This window comes from Lontra canadensis, unplaced genomic scaffold, assembly GCF_010015895.1.
Source record: "Lontra canadensis isolate GAN:19392208 unplaced genomic scaffold, GSC_riverotter_1.0 scaffold45, whole genome shotgun sequence".
NCBI lineage: Eukaryota > Metazoa > Chordata > Mammalia > Carnivora > Mustelidae > Lontra > Lontra canadensis.
In genome coordinates this window covers 11,559,330-11,579,534 of record NW_022631039.1, presented here as the reverse complement: position 1 = coordinate 11,579,534, position 20,205 = coordinate 11,559,330, and the positions used below count along the sequence as shown (strand labels likewise).

The 20,205-nt window shown below is 55.6% G+C and overlaps 1 protein-coding gene across 4 annotated transcripts in view; it reads right to left on the bottom strand.

Moving 5' to 3' along the window:
- FBXL18 (F-box and leucine rich repeat protein 18) overlaps positions 1-17,986 on the bottom strand; it is a 96,531-nt gene extending 78,545 nt beyond the window's left edge. For 2 of the 4 annotated variants that reach the window (XM_032872758.1, XM_032872757.1), the window contains exons 1-3: positions 17,849-17,986; positions 11,753-11,968; positions 7,290-8,833 (exon numbers count right to left, since the gene is read on the bottom strand). In XM_032872758.1, the coding sequence (XP_032728649.1) occupies positions 7,290-8,833; positions 11,753-11,968; positions 17,849-17,866 (1,778 nt within the window). In that variant the 5' untranslated portion in view covers positions 17,867-17,986. Of the gene's footprint in view, positions 1-7,289; positions 8,834-9,200; positions 9,220-11,752; positions 11,969-17,848 lie in introns of those variants that run through there. The other 2 variants (XM_032872756.1, XM_032872759.1) reach the window with 2 other exon arrangements.
- Between the last annotated feature and the right edge of the window lie 2,219 nt (positions 17,987-20,205).

Below are 20,205 nucleotides of genomic sequence, written 5' to 3'. Positions count from 1 at the left end.
AGCCATCTAATAGAGCAGCCACCAGACAGAACGTCCCCCAACAACGGAATGTTCCATTCTGAGCTGTCCAGTAGGGGAGCCACCACTCACTAAAATATGGCTAGTAAGACTGGTTTTGTATGTGTGTGTTTTAATATTTTATTTACTTATTTAACAGAGAGAGAAAGCACAAGCAGAGGGAGAAGCAGGCTGCCCACTGAGCAAGGGAGCCAAATACAGGGCTCGATCCCAGGACCCTGGGACCATGACCTGAGCCAAAGACAGACATACCTAATGACTGAGCCACCCAGGCGCCCCTGTGAGACTGTTTTTAATCTTATTTTATATTCTTTTTTTTAAGTACTCTCTGTGCCCAACCTGGGGCTCGAACTTACAACCCCAAGATCAAGAGTCACATGCTCTACCAAATGAGCCAGCCAGGCGGCCCTTAATTTTGCTTTAATTAAATGTAAGTAGAGAGGTACCTGGCTGACTCAGTCAATAGAACTTCTGACTCAATTTCCAGGTCATGTGTTCAATCCCCGCATGGGTTATAGAAATGAAAGAGAGAGAAGAAAGAAAGAAAGAAAGAAAGAAAGAAAGAAAGAAAGAAAGAAAGAAAGGAGGAAAGAAGGAAGGAAAGAAGAAAGAAAGAAATTCTAGTAAGCTCCAGAAAGAAAGATTGATTCTAGTAAACTCCTGACACTAACATTCTGGCGGGGAACTGTGGGTCCTCCTGGGGTAAGATTTCAAAAAGCCTCACATTTACTCTCCCACCATCAGCGGAGACTCAGAACACGTGAGGGATGACAAGAGCCGCAGGAAGCGCGAGGAAGGAGGGAGGCCGCTGATGGGGCTGTTCTGGGCACCAACCCTATGGCGAGAATCCCCCCAGCGGCCACAGCCGGCAGAGACGCGACACAAGCAGGTGTCCCATTCCAGAGATATGGAGCCCCGGCCTGACACCGAGACCCCGCTGAAAGAACTCCATCCTTAAAGAAAGAACTCAGAGAGCCAGCGCCCCTCAGAGATGCGAGGGTGGTTGGGTGCAGTCCTAATGCACCCCAACCGAGGGCAAGGTGACAACCGAAGTCACACAGGGCCCAGACAGGAAGAAAATGTCCTCCTAGCTAGGAATGTGAATTTTTGGAAAAGTTGACTTCTCTTGCAAAAATGTTTGAACTTTTTGAACTTTTTTTTTTTTAAGATTTTATTTATTTGTCAGAGAGAGAGCGCACAAGCAGGCAGAGTGGCGAGCAGAGGCAGAGAGAGAAGCAGGCTCCCTGCTGAGCAAGGAGCCCGATGCGGGACTGGATCCCAGGACCCTGGAATCATGACCTGAGCTGAAGGCAGCACCTTAACTGACTGAGTCACCCAGGCATCCCTCATTGTCTCTTTCAAAAACAAATCACTCTTTTAAAAGTCCTAAGGTAAACATCCCTTTGCAGACCTGAAAGTGGGAATACAGGAGGGGCGGAAGTCCAGACTCTGGCTGGTCCCTGGGGCGACCTGCCGGAAAGGAAGCACAGGCCTGGGGCGCCCTGGTCACTAGGTGGCGCTGCGGGTCCACGTGACTGGGAGAGCTTGGCTACAAACCCAGTAAGCACAGGGCTACTATGTGCTGTGTTCACATACCCTTCTAAATGGTTTTCAACTAGCCAACCACTTCCAGGCTCTCCCACTCTGAAGGCAGCCGGCTACAACAGGTGTTTGGGAGGGGGGCTGGCCCGTCCACTCCACCAGCTGCCTGGGCGGGCAGGGCCCACACATCCCAACCTCCCCTCTGCTCCCAGTACTGCGGGGCTGGGAATGACGAAATGATCCATCACGATCACCTTCACCCTGGGGGGCCCTTGGCCCTGGCTCCCTCCCAGCCATGCCTCAACCCTCCAACCAGTGAGGATCTGGCCTCCGGAGCCCGCTCCCCGAGAGGCAGCCTGGTCTCCACAAGGTTCTGTGGGCACAGGAAGATGCTCAAGGACCACCCCTCATCTTCCCGCCCCACCTCCAGAGGGACCTAGCTAGGCCTCTAGGGCAGTCTCGGGACAGCCTCCAAGGCCTGGCTCCAAACCGGGCCTCTCGCTTCCGCCCAGACGCTGCCCTGGTTCTGAGGTCATGAGCAGCGCTGGGTGACTCAGGGTAATGCTTTCCCCTCCCTCCCCCGTGAGGCAGGGCTTAATCAGTCTTGGGAAAGAAGGTGCCCTTCTCTGTCCAGCTTGTAATCCTCTCTCTGCCGAGGTGCGCCATGGAACGACGAGTTCGGCCCCACCTCCCCGCAGGAGCGGCCCTGGCTGCACGGACACAGCTCCTGGCCAGGAGTCCCAGCGGGAACAAAGCTCGAATTGATGGGCGTCACTGATAGGGACAGCAGTGGCAGCAGCTGGCCGGTTGGGGACCCTAAGGGCTGTCATCTCAGGGGCCTTCCACCAGGAAGAGCAGGAGCTGCCCAGGAGCCAGTCCCAGAAGCAGCGTGCCAGCCTCTCCCGGGCTCGGAGCGCCGCCTCCTCTCTGCGGCTCCTGCCCGCGGCAGGTGGGCAAGTACCACCTGCTCCATTCACTCCAGCCTCCCGGGCTCGGCTTGCCGCAGAAGGCAGGAATCCAGAGGAACGGGGCCATTTGGCCGCCTTTTAGAAAGCGATGTTTGTTCTGAACAGGCAGTACCCAGCTCTGCTCAGACATGGTTCTCAGCAGCCGGCGTGCACAGAGAGCCCATTATGCGCAGCAGTCAAGTTCTCGGGCTGACCTACAAAACCCATTTATCCTGGGTCCTGCGGGCCTCCCCAGCCACAAAACCCACCATGCATGCCCAGCCCTGCTCCCGGGGAGGACCTCGCCACAAGGATCACGTGCCAGCCCCGGAAGCCACTCGGTGACGGCTGAATGCTGCTGTGTTACACTGTTGGATGCTCAATGGCCCCATGAGGCAGGAAGTGCTTCCAGGGGCCCACGGACCAGCTCCTGAACACTCTGAGCCTCACATTCCTCATCTGCAAAATGGGACAACAATACTTCTACTTCTGGCGTTGTTGAAAATGTCAAGGGGTCAAACCTTACATGTGGGAAAAGCACCTGGCAGCCATGACAAGTCCACCAACAGAATCCAACTGCAGTCGGCACCCCCGGCCCTTCCCTGTGGCTCCTGGGATGCCTCCCAGCTCTGTCTGCCAGCTCCCCGCCCGCCAGCCTGCCCTCGCCCAGCCGGCTCTGCTGATTCTTCCACAGCCTCCTAATGTTGCCGAGTGACCCCAGGCCCAGGCTGGGGCCCATGGCCTCACACACTCCAGCGTGCATGTGTGCAGCCGAGCTGCACAGCCTCCCTCTCCGCTGATGGCAGCCCCATCAGCTCAGCTGCTCAGGCCAAAAGCCTCAGCACCATCTGGACTCACCCTGACCCCCCACCTGCCCCATGGATCCGATCAATCAGCCAACTCCGGGTCTCTCCCTGAGCGTCAGACACAGCCTCCCGCCCTAGCTGGACACAGCAGTGTGTCCGCTCCTCTCCAGCTACCTGGGCCCCTGGCTGCTCCTGAAACAGCCGGTACCGCCCATCTCAGGGCCCTGGCACGAACTCGGCTCTGTCCGACAGAACCTTCTGTGCAGACGGGAACATTCCATATGTACGCCCTGTCCACCACGGCAGCCACGAGCACGTGCACTCACCGAGCACCTGAACTGTGGCTCATACCGCTGAGAAACCACATACCCAACCATATTTCATGTTAACTCACTTAAACATAAGTTGCCTGTGATTTCCGGTCACCAGCAGCTCGTGCCGCTCCACCTGCCTGGCTGGGAACGTTCCTCCCAGGTTCTACTTTCCTAAGCTAACTTTGTGAAATCTTTTCTCAAATCTCACCTTCATGACGTCCACCCCACCCCCGGCCTCCAGCAACCCTCAGCCCGCTCTGCTTCTTTCTCCCCAGCCTCCCTTACTCACTCATAAACCACATTCTTTCCTCCGTGCACTGTTGGCCCACTTGCCCCACTGGAATGTCAGCTTCCCAGGGACAAGGATCTCTCCTTACAGACAGAACCCGGTGTGACAGGTGTTCACATATTTGCTAGACAGAGAAAGAACCATCACATGGATGGCAGGTGCCAAGCCCTGTTCCATAGGCCTTACAGGTACAAATTCCTTTGGACTTACCAGCCCCACTTTACAGGTGGAGGAACGGGAATGGGGGGGGGGGGGGGGACGAACTCAGACACACCCGCTCCCCTCACCCCAGGCAGACGGGCCGGTAAGCCCAGACAGCCTGGAGCACCTGCCATCTCCAGGGGGCTCTGCAGGCAGCAGACACTGAACGCTCTGGACACAAGGCAGGAGTTTGGGGGAGAGATTTCGACTACTCTGACTTGTTGAATTACGTGACTGTATTACTTTATTTTACCTTCGTTGATTTCTGTTTTTCCCCAACACTCCCGGACGATGACCAAACTGTGCGACCACAGTCCCATTAGAAAAGGTACAAGGCTTAATGGGCTGGCAAGAAAGCAAAAAAACACTGACGGGAAAAATGAGAGATCCAGAAAACATCCTGGCTTGGAATTTGGTGAAATTTGACCTCTAATGCTCTACTTGGGCTCCTGTCATTAAGGAACATTCAATTCCTAATCACAGACTCAGCAGGATTGCAGGCCTGTGGGGCCTTCTGTTGTCAAACACAGGGATCCGTCCGCAGCTCCCAGGGACATGTGGCCTACGGGTCACCCCCCTACCGCCGCTTCTTCCAGAAAGGCCAGTGATGTGACCGCAATAGCACGGGAAGAAGCAAGGCGGGACAAGGTGCAGGACAGAGAAGAACCAGTGAAAAGAGAGGGCGTGGATGCCTGGTGTCACAGACACGCAGGCAAGAAGGCAGATGTGGGCGCCTCAGAAGTTGGAAAGGCCCCTTGGGGCGCCTGGGTGGCTCAGTGGGTTAAGCCTCTGCCTTCTGCTCAGGTCATGATCCCAGGGTCCTGGGATTGAGCCCAGCATCGAGCTCTCTGCTCGGCGGGGAGCCTGCTTCCTCCTCTCTCTCTGCCTACTTGTGATGTCTGTCTGTCAAATAAATGGGTAAAATCTTTAAAAAAAAAAAAAAAAAGAAGTTGGAAAGGCCCTTCCTGTGGAGGCAGTGGTGGCGGCTGCCCACTGCGGTCAGGGTCCCTCCTCCGTCCCACCCTGGCAGGAGCGGTGCCCAAGCCGGAAAGAGTAAACACAGAAGACTCGATGGGGGCAGGAAAAGGGACGTGGAGGGGGAGGGGGAGAGTCAGAATGCAAAAAGCAGGCCTGCGGTCCTCACTCCCACGAGCCTTGGGAAGCCAGCGGCCAGGAGTGTCCGGCCCACCCAAAACAGGACAGAGGGTCCCAAAGGCCCCACAATGGGAACAACAACTCTGTCCATCGAGCATCCCTAACTGTCTTATGACCTCTTGTACGACCTCCGGGCAAGCTCCCAAGTGGCTGGGGAGGCACAGCCAGAGCCCAGCGCACGCTGCTCCAGGGTCTCACGGACACTGGACAACAACATTCACAGGAAGTTAACTTTGACTCAGGTTTCCAAACCAGGGGATTCTAAAAACTCAGCATTACGGTTCTCAAAGCCAAGTGTAACTAGAACGCGCAGGACACAGCATAATAAGAAGTCCCAAATGCGGGGCTCTGTGGAAACAAGGTCCCAAGCTGCAGGTCCAGGCCGTGCGGATCCAACACGGCAGAACACCTGCTCCACCACGTGGAAGGCTGGGGTCAGACCCTGGGCCTCTCACCCCCGACGAGCAGGGCCTCAGGGAGCCGCAGTGTCTGTATTGTGCTTGGACAAGGAAACACAGGCAGGGCAGACGCAGTGTGCAGTGGAGATCTGCAACACTCCCCAGTGTGAGCAGCAAAGCGCTCTGCCAGCTCCAGCTCAAATCTGGTCCATTTCCTGTCCCACAACACCCTCTGAGGGGAGAATGGAGGTCTGCAAAGACACAGCTGTCTCCATTTTTTTATGGTTCCAGAGCCAAGGTCAAGCTCCAGAGTCACACTGAGCAAGGTGAACCTCAGCTCCTCCCTCAAGCTTCCGCCACCTCATCTGTGACATGGGAACGATGAACGGCTGTCACCAGGTTTAAAGCAGATGGGGCCCGAAAGCTGCTGGCTGAGCACCTGGCCCTCACCAAAGGCACAAAGTGCGTAATAACCATCATGGGGATGAGGACACATCTCGGGGCCCGCTGGTGCTGCCCCCACCCCCGCCCCAGAGCTCCAGCCTGACGGAGAAACCAGCTAACGGACCTACGCCCATTGTCACTCCCTCCCCAACCTGAAGCCCTACTAGAGCTGGGGCCCGCTGCCGCCATACCTGTCCAGAAGTTTCTGGGAAGCAGTGCAATTTTGCAAGATCAGCTCTGTCCAGATTTTCAAACACATCTCCAGTCAACAGAGCCCTCCCCTTTAAATGCCAGATCCTCCTGAGAGCACCCCTCACTCCATAGCTCCATTCAGTAGGAGTCCATTTCATGTCTGGGCTCTTAGGACAATAGCCTGGGTGGGTTCCGCCCCTCTCTCTCCAATCAGCCTGCCTCTTGCTCCAGGCCACCATCACCTCCCAACCGTGTGTGGCCCCCACTTCGACACCCCTCTCTCTAGCTCCTCCATCCCGGCCCCTCCTGCCCAGGTGGGGTGCCAGTCAGTGGGGAGGGGGGAACCATTCCCAACCGGAAACTGGCCCACGCCCTCTACCAGCTGAAGTCCTCTCACCTCACCCAGCTCCCCTAACCACCTCACTGGTGGTTTGAGACATGTGTTTTCACAAGACCATGCAGGCTATGGTACATGCTGCCTATCCAGAATCCAAGGATCTCTTCTGCCTCAAGTCTCCAGGCTCACGGACTTGTAGCTCCGAGAATCACAAAGTCGGACAGAAAGCCCCAGACTGGCCTCCCAGCCCCCGCCCCCCACTTACCAGCTCTGCCGCACAGGAACAAGAGCGGCCACCTCATGGGGCGGTCATGAGGACGGAGAAAGACTGAGCACACAGCAGCACCTTCTAGCACGATCGCGATCACTCACAGCCGCCACGATGAGGACCCGGTCAGGCCCCGCTTCCCGCCTCCCACCTGCCCTCCCTGGGCTCGGCCCCACCACCGCTTCCCCGACCGTTCCCCTGCTGCGAGGCCCTCGTCAGCCCCGCCCAGACACTCAGCCACTAGAGGCCACCCTGGCAGATGGGCTCAGCTGCACAAACATCCACCAAACGAGAGGCCGGGCCACCCACGCTCCCCCACCACCCCTCCCACCTCCGAGGTGCGCGCAGACCGCCCAGGAGCTGCCAGGGCCCTCTCACCTGAGGTCCTTCAGCCGTGTGCAGTGTCTCAGCATGTCCGACAGGGCGGACATGTAGACCACCTTCCCCATCATGCCCAGGTTGGCCAGCGAGAGGGACTGCAGCTGCTGGCACTGCAGGCCTATGCTGAGCAGCCCGGAGCCCGTCAGGATGCTGGGCAGCTGCGCCAGCGTCAGGTGCCGCAGGAAGGCCAGCTGCCCGATGGCGGCCACCTCCGAGTCCCCAACGCTCTGCGCCCGGCTGCAGGGCGGGAGGGAGTTGCGGATGGCGGGCTCGTTGCGCGGCATGGCGGAGGAGAAGTTGGACCCGATCAGCTCAAGGCGCTCCAGAAAGGGCACGCTCTTCAGCAGGGACCAGAACACGGAGGACGGCTGGGGGCCCGCCTGGCCCGGGAAGGGGCCAGGGCCAGACGGCACGCCGATGCGCACCTTCTTGCCGAAGCCGCGGGGCACGGCGTGCATGGCGGGCTGGGCGGGAGCGCGGTCGGCCCGCGGCGCCGAGTCGGCGACGGAGCAGACAGGCAGGGACAGGGAGCGCAGGTGGCGCAGTCGGGCCAGCAGCTGGCACAGGTGGCGGCCCGGGCCCTCGGAGCTGTGGTGGTGGGCGGCCGAGAGGTTGAGGTGGCGCAGGTTGCGGCAGGATGCCACCAGCGTCTCCAGGATGCTGCTGTCGATATCGTCCTCCGCCTTGCGGAGCAGGGAGTCCGGCGACAGGCAGTGGACACAGCCGCTGAGGTTGAGGCTCGCCAGGCTGCGCAGCTCCTTCCCGCCGTCGATGACGCGCTGGATCAGGTGGCCGCCGGACAGGGCGCAGCGGCTGAAGCTGAAGTAGAAGGGGTTGTTGAACTTCAAGTGCTGCAGTAGGGACGAGCCGTTGAGCCAGGACCGGGGCAGCTGCAGGGCGTCCAGCGCCACGTTGCGGGCCATGGAGTCCAGCAGGTTCTTGGTGGCCCCGCTCTCGGCGAAGCTGCCAGGCACGGAGATGAGGAAGGCGTGCAGGTTCTCAGGCGTGCGGTCACTGAGCACAGCCAGGTAGAGCCGCACCACCTCCTGGTTGATGTAGCCGGGCGCCAGGCGCGCGTAGAAGACACGTAGGTTCTGGTAGTGCGGCACGTTGCTCTGGCCCACCATCAGCTGGCCCGACAGGACGGCACCCTCGCGCGTGCGGTCCAAGATCTCAAAGTAGAGTAGCAGCTTCTCCAGGCTGGTGCAGCAGGGCACGACGCCATAGGACGGCGTGTACAGCGTCTGCTTGAGCTCTCGCACGCGGCTCAGCGTGGCCTTGCACTCACCGCTCAGCTGGCCGGCGTCGAAGCCGGGGCTCACGTCGATGGCCAGGGAGCGCAGCTGCTGCAGGGCCGAGAGCATCTTGGAGAGGCGCAGGGAGGTCAGGTGGCAGCCTGAGAGGTTCACCTTCACCAGGCTGCGGCAACGGGCCACATGCTCGATGGTGGCGCCCGACAGCCAGTAGCAGCCGGCCATGTCGAGCTGCTGGATCTCCCGGCCGATCTCCTTCACCAGCTGCTTCACCTTGTCCTCGCTCGCCTGCAGGGAAGGCCCAGGAAAGCCCGGGGGGCGGTCAACGAAGGAAAGGGGCCGAGGGCACCCAAGCGACTCCTTCTCCTTCGTCCTCGGGTCACACCCTCCCCCACGACAATCGGGGAGCCCCGAGGGGCCCCATAGGGGTTCACTACTCTAGCGGAGGAGGTACACTGGAGGGGAGGACTGGCTTCTCCTTCCCCTCCCACATGCTCACCTCCCACAGTCCCCAGCTAGGCAGGAACCTAAACATGGTGCAGCTGGTGCGGAAAAGTGTGGTGGTTCCTCAAAAAGCTGACACAGAGTGACCACGGGCCCCGGCAATTCCCCTCCTAGGCGTGTGCCCGAGGGAATGGGAAAAAGAGGGACTCACTCCATGCTCCCAATGTTCACAGCAGCACTAGTCACAGATGAAACAACCTAATGTCCAGCAGTAGACGGATGGGTGAGCACAACGTGGTCTGCACATACAAGGAAAGACTACATAGCCACGGACGGAAGCAAAGCTCCGACACATGCCATGGGGGTGAGCCTTGATGTCGCACAAGGGGAAAGAAACCAGTCCTAAAAGATCCCATGTTGTGTGACCCCACTTACACGATTATCCCGAAGAGGCGCACTCACAAGCAAAAAGCAGAACCGAGGTTACTAGGGGCTGGGGAAACGGGGAATAGGGAGTTACTGCTCTCGGGATCCAGGGTGATGGAAAAGTTCTAGGAATGCTGATGATGGTGGCACGTCACCACAAATGGACGTACTGTACAACATACAGCAGCACGTACTTAAAAATGGCGGAGATGGTAAATGCTATGTTATGTGAGGTTTCCTGAATCACACAGTGGAATTGTGCCCTGGACACCCGATGCATTTTCACATCATTAAATATTCCTCAAACACCTGCCGTGATCTGGTCAGGCAAGCCATGGTACATCTAGCGAGGGAACTCAGGGTCCAACAGCAGGACATCCCAGCCGCCGCCGCCAAGGAGGCCTTCCACAGCACCCCTGCCTCGAGCGCCTGCACACGCGATGTCCGTGCATCTCAGTCACTTCTCTAAGGTAGACTCATGCACACATGGCCACGCAGGCACAGGACACGCACATCAGGGGTCCTGATACATGGTGCTGTGACATTGTGCTGGGGGCACCTGCCCCTCCCTCTCCAGTCAAGAAGCCTCCCAGGCAGGGAGCCTGACCTTGGTTCTGGGGAGTCAGCTCAGCCTCCAGGCACACCCACACTCCCCCAGCACAGAGGAGCACAGCCCGCTCTCACCGAGAGAACCGAGCTCTAGAGGGGTCTCACCCAGGGTTCAAATGCATAGCTTCACCAAGGAATCCCTCCCACAGCCTCCTAAAATGCAGGTTCCAGTCAAGATCTGTATTGTTAGTTTAAGATATGTTGTCAGTTGACTTTTCCACAAAAGTTTCAAGGCAATCATAAAAAAGAATGAAATCTTGCCATCTGCAACAACGTGCATGGAGCTCGAGAGTATAATGTTAAGGGCAACAAGTCAGAGAAAGACAAATACTGTATGATTTCATTCATAGGCGAATTTAAGAAACAAAAGGGCAAAGGTAAAGAAGAGGGAGAGACAAACCAAGAAACAGACTTAACTACAGAGAACAAAGTGATGGTGACCAAGGGGAGGTGGGTGGTGGGTAGTGGAGAAGAGGGGATGGGGACTGAGGAGTGCACTCGTGCTGAAAACCAAATGATCTATACCCGAAACTAACATAGCACTGTATGTTAGCAATACTGGAATTAAAATTTAATCACATCATTAAAAAATTCACAAGGCAATATTGAGGGAAGGACAACCTTGTCCATAAGTGATGCTGGAACAACTGAAGAGCCATATACAAAGGAAGGAACCCTCGATCCTTACCTCACACCACATACAGAGACTTAACACATCAGGGATTACACGCCTACCATAAGAGCTAAAGCTATAACACTTCTACAAAAGAAAGAAGGAGATCTTCACAACCTCAGGTTTAATACTTTCCTTCACCAGATTACAAAAAAACAAGAACTCAAAAAAAAAAAAAGAAATCAATAAATTGGACTTCAACTTAAACGCTTATTCTCTTCAAAAGACAGGGGTGCCTGGCTGGCTCAGTGGGTTAAGCCTCTGCCTTCAGCTCAGGTCATGGTCCCAGGGTCCTGGGATCGAGCCCCACATCGGGCTCTCTGCACAGCGGGAAGCCTGCTTCCTCCTCTCTCTCTGCCTGCCTCTCTGCCTACTTGTGATCGCTCTGTGTTGAATGAATAAATAAAATCTTTAAAAACAAAACAAAACAAAAAGACTCTGTTTAAAAAAAAGAAAAAGAAAGGCAAGCCACAGACTCCAAGAGAAGATACTCACAATACGGGTATCCGACAAAGGATCCAAAATACAAGAGGACTCCTAGAACTCCACAGAAAAAAGCCCTAGCAGTGGCTTCTGGAAAGAAGATAAACAAACGGCCCAACCCTGGATGGAAACTGCACCCTGGGCACCCCAGCACCCTACCCAGGCTTGGAAAAAGCACAAGGTGACACCTGTCCTGCCCATCACAGGAGCAAGCACTTAGAAGGCTGGCCTGGAGAGTATAAGGCAGCTGAAGGCCCACAAACAGCTGCTGGGGGGTAAGATGGGGCCACCCCGCACCACCAGGAAAGTTCCAGAACCTACTCCTGGGCATCCACCAGGAAGTCCAGCTCCCTCCCAGCACAGCCTCCACCGGGCCCATGTACCCACTGCTGGGCAGCCCGCTACCAGCACCTCTCGACCTCTAGCTTTCATCACCTCGGGTGTCTCAGAGGCTGAGCCGGTCAGGACTCTGAGGGCCCGCCCACTTTGTCACCAGCCACGCGGCGCCCTACTGCCTGGCTAGTCCTTGGATGGCCACATGGGCCGTCCCCACCCCCATGACCACACCTCACCTCATAATCCTTCTGCAGCAGCACCGTGTGGGTGAGGCTCTTGTCCAGGCACAGTGCCGCCAGTTTCCGGCAGGTGCGTCGAACATTCAGAACCAGGTCTGTGCTGGGCACGTGGCTCAGGATGTGCAGCAGGATCTCGTCCGAGAAGCCGAGAAGGTGGGAGCCCGCCGCTATGGCGGCTGCTGCAGAGGGCACGTCGTCATCGTTGGATGTGTCCTGCAAATAAGGACAACACCGAATTCCCACGGGATCCCCGACGGTGGCCTTCAGCCTGGCCTCCTTGGCCAAGGGCGAATGCCAAGAGCAGCCCTCACCACAGTCTGTGGGAAAGAAGGTGCTTTTCCCAAAAATCTTAACCGCAGAGCAAGAAGCCAGGATATACTTCAGAAGCCCCTTTCAGATCTGCCCACCAGGTCTCTCTTCAAAAGTAGGAGATTCAAAATGAAATTGCAATTCTTTTCCAAATTTAAGGACTTTTTCCTACTAAAGGGCTCCTATCAAGTCTGGCGTGTTTCAGGCTCAACTTACAACCATCGGCCAAGGCTGTCGGCTTGGGAAAGCTGCTATCCTCCCGCTGTCCCTGTGTCACTCTGGATTCTTAAAAACGCTTAGGTGGGAGAATTCTATCAAGAAACAGAAAGGGGGGGCGCCTGGATGGCTCAGTGGGTTAAGCCGCTGCCTTCGGCTCAGGTCATGATCTCAGGGTCCTGGGATCGAGTCCCGCATCGGGCTCTCTGTTCAACGGGGAGCCTGCTTCCCCCCACCCTCTGCCTGCCTCTCTGCCTACTTGTGATCCCTGTCTGTCAAATAAATAAATAAAATCTTTTAAAAAAAGAAAAGAAAAGAAATAGTAAGAACCGGGGGTGACAACAGTGTCTTCGCCTCTTGGGGTTGCTGTGATGGACACCCAGCCCTCAGCCAGCAGCGGCGGCAGCTCTTCCCAGCGCTGGCATTAAGGACAAGAAAAGCCAGAGAATGAGACCATCAAGTCCTTATGAAGAAGAAACAGCACCTGCTAATGACGTTTTTCCATCTTCAGATCGGTACTAGCTAACAGGGAGCGTGCCACGGAGCCCCACCTTATCACACTTTCTGGCTAGGAACTCGTGTTGGTATCTCCCACGAGATGTGCCCACATTTCAGTTTGTTCTGGTAGCTATCTGCAAAAGGTCTTCTCTAACGTGGGCCTTCCGCCACTCCCGGGTTGATGCGTATAACCGAAAGGGAGGGGTTCCACCCGGGTTGGTGGGACATGAAATCCCCAAATCAAGGACCAAGTAACTGGAGGCTCTGAGGGGAAACCCATGGTGGGGAGGGACCCCTGTATCTTCCCAGCACGCCCTGAAAGGGGTCCAGCCCCCCCAAACCGTCCTGCGGGGGTGCCTGTCAGACCACTGCCGTTTGTAGCGGTTCTGTCTGTGAGCCCTCCTCCTCCGGCCTGACTTTTCTTCTGCACATATTTGCAAGGATGGAAGCTCTGAGGCCTGGAAAGCCCTGCTGCTGCCATGGCAACCATGAACCCCGGGGCGGGAGAGCCGCTGCACACCCCCCACGCAGCCTCCAGGGGTTTCCCAGGCACTCCGACTGCAGCACCCCTCTACTCGGTCCTGACGAGCTCCAGGCCTGCCAAGCCCTCCCCAGGCCTGGGAGAGGGTCGCCACAGATACAAGCCCCTGTTTAACAGTGCTGGCCCTGACCACGTTCCCTTCTCTGCAAGAGGCAGCCCTCCCTGCTCCCCTTTCCAACTGAGGTGGCTTTAGTCCTGTCTCGCTACTCCCGAGGTCTGCAACCGCCCAAGTCCAAGTGCTCGGGTGTGCCCTATTCTGGGGCTACCGTTCTCAACCATTTGTGACTTTCCTTAGCTCAGTGCTTCCCAGAGCCAGTCGTGGGGATCAGAGTCCCAGACCCCACCCCAGACCCAGGGACTCCATCTATGGGGAGAGGTTCCAACCAGAAGGGTCCTTATCAGGCAAAGCTAACAAGGCGGGGGGGGGGGGGGGGGGGGGGACTCAGGCAGGGAGAGCGCTTGGGGAGAGAGGGAGGGATGGCTTCAATCCATGGAGCAGCCTGAGGCTAGGCTAGATAGGGGATGTCCTCATCCCCTTTCTGCAGGTTCGTCAAAGTGAAGAAGGCCTTCTCGGAGCAATGAGAACATGGGGCAGAACACTCTCAGAAGCTCCAGCCTCACAGGACATCACTAATACTGAATTTCTCTTAAAACCTACCCAGAAGTTATAGGGGCACCTGTCTGACTCAGACAGTAGAGTGTGTGACTCCTGATCTCAGGGTTGTGAGTTCAAACTCCAAGCCCCACACTGGGCATGGAGCTCACATTTAGGGAAAAAAAAGGGGGTGGGTGCAGGAACTCAGTTCCAGCCCCTTCTGTCCAGTCTCAGCACACCCCACAAGATGATTTTCCTCACATTCTCTGCCCCCAAATGCAGGTACTTGGGAACAGCTGGCTGCCCCTGGTCTCCAAAGGCCGATCCTGGGAGGGGGCTGCCAGGTTTGCAAGAGTCAAGTCTTTGGCCTGGAATCCAGGCTTTCCAAGCCAAGGACCTGTGGTTTCTAAGTCCACACACCATCTTTTCCCCAGGAAAGCCAGAAGCTCCGCAGAAGCCAAGAGCAAACAAGGAATGGTCCCTGGGAAGGAATAAAACAAAACCTGTAGCCCAGAGAATAGGCCCAATTCCACACACACACACCCCCGTAGATGACCGCCCTCGCTTCCCTCTGCCTCTCGGAACCATGTGTTTTCAGCCTCGGTGGAACTATGGCAGACCCACTCTCTATCTCAAAACTGTTAGAGAAGGAGCACATGACGCTCCATCTTGGGGTCGTGAGTTCAAGCCCCACACTGGGGCTTGAAAAAAAAAAACTTAGATAAGTAGCCTGAGTAGCCTTTGGCTGGGCTTGAGCAGCTAAACTGCCCTTCCCACCACAAGAAAAGGGCTGCTGGGGCTTCCTGAAAGATCCAGGAGAGGCATCCCCCGTGGTCTGTGGAAATCAGTCCAGGGATGAGGACGGACAGGTGGTCTTTCTCTGGCACCTCTGGGAACCATATGTTTAAAACCAGATCATGACCACTTATAGGTGTGGTTTGAAGCATAAGGGTGAAAAAGAGTTTAATGCACTTTTCAGAATGTAACATCTCACAATTTTTTTTTTTTTAAGAACTGAAAGATAGAGGAAAAATTAGGTACTAAAACTTCAGTATCTGCCAAAAAAAATCCCCCCTCCCAGAAGTTTACCCGTCAGGCACCCAAAGAAACCACAGAATTCACAAACCAACTGATGACATGTCTGGAATGATGTAAATGAGCCAAAGGGAGAGACAGAGATGAAACAAGATTGGTCATGTGTTAACTGTGAAAACTGGGCATTGGTTGGGGAGTGAGGGGCGAGGGGGAACAATCTGGCTGGCTGGCAGTGGAGCATGTGACTCTTGATGTCAGGGTTCTAAGTTCAAGCCCCATGTCTGGCGTAATGCTTACTTAAAAAAAACAAACAAAAAGAATAAACATTAATGGAAAAGAAATGTTTCTTAAATAACTGGGCAGTGGGTACAACACAGCACACTTTCATGATGTGAAATTGTTATACATAACATATTTGGCATTATAAAATACAAGGTCAGTCAAAAGAGGAGCACAACTGTATGGGTTTCCGCCCCACACTCTGCCCGCTTCCTAGGTCTCTGCTTCTCCAGGTGGTAATTTCTGGAACGTGCCCTCCCTCATGCCTCCAACCCTTACCACAAGCTGTTCCCTCCACCAGACATGCCACCACACAGGAAAACTGCTACTTTCAGAACTTGGGCTCAAAGTCTCAAACACAATGAAGCCCTCCCAGCATCAGCCAGACAGGCTTAACTCACCCTCACCCTGCCCCTCCCCTGCTGTACCACGTACCCCACTCCCCCTCCAGCCTCATTTGCCACGGTTTGCCTGCTTGCTTATCTTCTCCCTAGGCCAAGTACGGCTCTGGAACAGGGATCACTTTGTACTTTCCAAGAAAAAGAAGCACTGAACCAGATGAGTCAACAGACTGCTGCTTCAGAATCGTTTGAAGCACTATGAGAAACTCCGGGAGTAATCCTGAGTGTCCACGTGTTAAAGCCAGTAATGACTTTCAAAGTAAGACCACCTCATTCTGGAATCCTGTAGTGGGGAGAGTTGCAAAACCTTGCAAATATATTTTTTAAAAATGCTTTGGGGGGTGCCTGGGTGGCTCAGTGGGTTAAGCCTCTGCCTTCGGCTCAGGTCATGATCTCAGGGTCCTGGGATCGAGTCCCGAATCGGGCTCTCTGCTCGGCAGGGAGCCTGCTTCCCTCTCTCTCTCTGCCTGCCTCTCTGTCTACTTGTGATCTCTGTCTGTCAAATAAATAAATAAAATCTTTTAAAAAAAAATAAAAATAAAAATGCTTTGGGCATCTGACTGGCTCAATGGAGCCTCCAACTCTTGATCTCAGGGTTGTGAGTTTAAGCCTCACACTGGGCATAAAGCTTACTTTAAACACACACACACACTTTTAAAGTGTGAATTTTGGGGCGCCTGGGTGGCTCAGTCATTCGGCATGTGCCTTCAGGTCAGGTCATGATCCCAGAGTTCTGGGATCAAGCCCTGCATCGGGCTCCTTGCTCGGTGGAAAGCCTGCTTTCCCTCTCCCAGGCGCCCTGCTTGTGTTCCTACTCTCGCTGTCTCTCTCTGTCAAATAAAAAAATGAAATCTTAAAAAAAAAAAAAGAAACCAAAACGGTGAATTCACAGCGTGCAAGCTATATATCAATAAATAATAAATAGAACATCGCAGAAGGGACCTTGATCTCCACATCCAGGGTAGAACGAGACGTCCACGAAGTAATAAGAGGTCTCACTGGCCAGGTCACTCATATGTGTGAAGGAACAGAGGCCCCTTTGTGCCAGGACCCCGTAAGAACAAGGTACCAGCGCCCCCAGCTCCCGTAAGTACACACTTGTAATTTGCTAACACAGCCAGGCTACTCCATAACTATTCCTTAAAGAGCTGTGGCTTTCTGACCCTTCAATCCCACCACCAGTCGGCAGGTGTGTCCCACACCCTCCCCCTCAATCTAGGGACCACTTCTAAGCCAAACTCACTTTGAATGAAAAGGAACTGTCAGCAAGCTCAGCCCCAAACGTTTCGAAGAAAACGCTTGACCCTCTGACTCCTGTTCCCCAGAGCACAGGTAAGCCCCTAAAACAGTGCACTCAAAGGTCCAAGTCCCAGATGATAAACAGACGCACAGGTAGCCACAAGTACACATAAAGATAGGCAGGAAACAACAAATGAAAAGATGCTAATCAGAGTCCAGATCCCACATACCCTGGTCTGCAGACAAAATACCTTGCACCACATTACAGGGACTCTGTCCCAGACTTGTGGAGCATGGGGGAAAGGAATTCTGGGGTAAGCCAAAAGTCTCCCAAGTAAAATAGCTTTTCCTCCATTAGCCCCCAAGTCACACAACAAGCAGGCGCAGAGAAAAGTGGGGTGAAACTGAGCAATCAGAGATAGAGGATGGGGTGTAGAGTGGACATGGAAGATGAACGTCTCATAGCTCCAAGGGCTGAGCCCACGTGCAGGGGCATAGGAAAATGGCTTGAGAGGCCTACAGCAGCATGGAACTCTGGGGCGCAGAGGCGGGGAAGAACTCTGGCGGTCACGACTGCGGGGCTGCGAAAGGGATAGAAAACCCAAGAGGAAAAGAGCTTGTGACTTCGCAACAGGGTGAGGGACTGAGGGACGGGACGACGCAAGGATCGGGCAAGGGGCAAGGCCAGGTTAAGGATGGGAAGGAACCGGCGAGGCCGAGGCCGAGGCCAAGGGTCGGGTCAGGAAGGACCAAACCCGGCCGACGCCAGGCTCCAGGCGGAAAGGGCCAAGCGCGACTGGGGCTGGGGTCGAAGTCAAGGTGGGAAGCAGTGGGCCGGATCGCGGTCGGGACGGGAAGGATGGAGCGGGTCAGGGGGCTGGACGGAAAGGACGCAAAGGGGACCGGGGCGGGATGGGAAGGCCCGAGCGGAGCCAAGGCCGCGGGGCAGGAAGGAGAGCGGAGAGAGGCGCCGGCCGTACCTCTCCGGAGCTGGCCATGTCGAAGGCAGGCGGGGCCGCGGCCGCCGGAGCCGCAGCCCCAGGGCCTCCCACGGCCCGCCAGGGATGCTCAAAGCCGGCGCGTCCGCGGCTCCACAGAGACCCAGGTAGGGGGCGGGGCCTCCCGCCACTTCCGGCGCTTGCGGTACGCAATTCCGTTCGCCAGCCGGCGTGCTGTGCGCGGCCGCCATGTTGGGTGCGGCGCTGCTCCTTGGGGCCTTGCTAGGACGCGGGGTGAGCTCGGGAGCACTGGGTCAGGCGCCGCTGCCTCCGCCGCAGCCTCTCTGACCTGGGCTCCCCCTCCTCTGCTCCTTGCCTCCGCCTTTCCAGCCACACTGGTCTCCCCTGGCCGGCAGCACTTTGCTGCTTCCGGGCCTTGGCATTTACGTCTCCGTGTCTCCAAGTGTGCAGGAACCACATGTCGGACCACCCCGCGGCAAATGGCATCACCTCCTCCCTGCCGTCCACACCCACCCCTAAACTTACCCCTTATCTTGTATTTTTCTCCATAGCTCTACGCACTATCTGACCTACTGTGTCCTTTTCTTTTTTTCTTTTTTTTTTTTCTCTTTTGTTTGTTGTTTGGTGGATCTCTCCCTGTACTCAGTGGCAGGATTGCGGGAACCTGGGGATGCTCCCTGACGTGTCATCGGCACCGAATAAATGCTTGTTGGGTAGATGAACGTGTGAATGATGTACGCTCACCCGTAACGCTTTGCACGTAAAAACCATTTACGAAGAAAAATCCGTGGGGAACACTGTGGGGTGACTCTGAGCGTGTATAGCTTTCTTGCAGCTGATGGGACAAAGTACCACAACCTGGGGGCTCTTAAACCACAGAAATGTATTCTCTCAGTTGTGAGGCCCGAAGTAGGAAGTGAAGATGTCGACTGGGCGGTGCTCCAACTGCTGGAAGCATCTCTTCTGGCTTCTCCCTAGCTTTGGGTGGCCGCCAGCATCCTTGGAGGCCCTTGACTTTCAGGGGCATTACTCCCAAGTTCTGCCTGTTTTTGCAGGGCCATCTTCCTTTCTGTGTGTGTGTACGTGTGTGCGCGCCCAAGGCCATGTATCCTTTATTATAAAGACTGCACGACCTTAACTGGGGACCTATGCAAAGAGCTCGTTTCCAAATAAGGCCATATTCTGAGGTTCTGGGCGGACAGGAATCTTTGGGGGACACTTATACAACCTAGTACTTCAGGTTTCATACACTCTCCCCCAGGCCTCATTTACCTCCCACCCACTGGGTTGAGCCTGTTCCTATCAAGAGACCTTTGATGAGCTCCTGTGGGTGGACCGTCCTGGGGGCAGGCACAGTCCTCACCTCAAAGAGTTCGTGGTATAGTCCGCAGTTAAATACACAACTTCAGGCAGAACTATGACCTGGGCAGGCATCAGCAGTTTCCGAGGCTGAAGTTTCTCCTCCTGTCCTAACTCCTGGCCCATTCCTCCTTCCTTTTCCCCTACAATCTGTAATCAGGTATGTTTTTCATTGTGGTGGAGGTGTTTACTTTCTGTCCCCTGGGGTAGAGGCCACTGTTCAGCAAACACTCCTGAGCGGTGGAATGTAGAAAGAGCCCACAGCGACCCCCTGGGCTGAATGCAGATGGGACCACCTCAAACTATCCACAGGCCCTAACTCTCCCTACGTCGCCATTCCTCTGCACCTTCCCCCTTTAAAAACAGCCCCCACCCACTGCCTCCTGGCAGATGGTCTCTGCTTTGCTGTCTTGCCTGCCACTCCCTTGCCGGTGTATTCAATAAACTTCTGTCTCCTGTGTTCTGCCTTGGGTGAATTCTTTCACCGCCCATGCCGCCGGCTTCCATGCGATCTTCGCCCCACATCTGGAGGCCCCCAACAGATCAGGAGACACGCCACGTTTAGACACCGCACCCCTCAACTAGAACAGAGCTTGACCATAACAGACCCTCAATAAACCACTGTCAACTAAATGATTACCCGAGCTGAGCTCCTAAGGGTCTGACATAAGAGCGATTCACAAACTCTAACTACTGGGAGTCCTGCATTTCCCAGGCGCTGAGTTCTGAGGAGCATTTAGTTGGAAACCGCCAAGTGTGGGCTCCAGGCAACCGAGGTGGGGAGTCAGTTCCAATACCTCGCTGTGCTGACCCACTCAAGGGTGGTTTCCAGGTTTGGGGGACACTTTGTCACAGCACTCTCAGTGACTCCTGCTCCCAGAGCCCACCTCCGCGGTGCTGGCTGGCCTGAGCCAGGTCTGATCTCCCGGCCGTGGGTTCCCCAAAATATCTGGAGTGGAGGCTGGGAAGGATGCAGGGAAGGTGGTGATCTCTGTTACCTCCCCTGCCCCCCCAGGTCC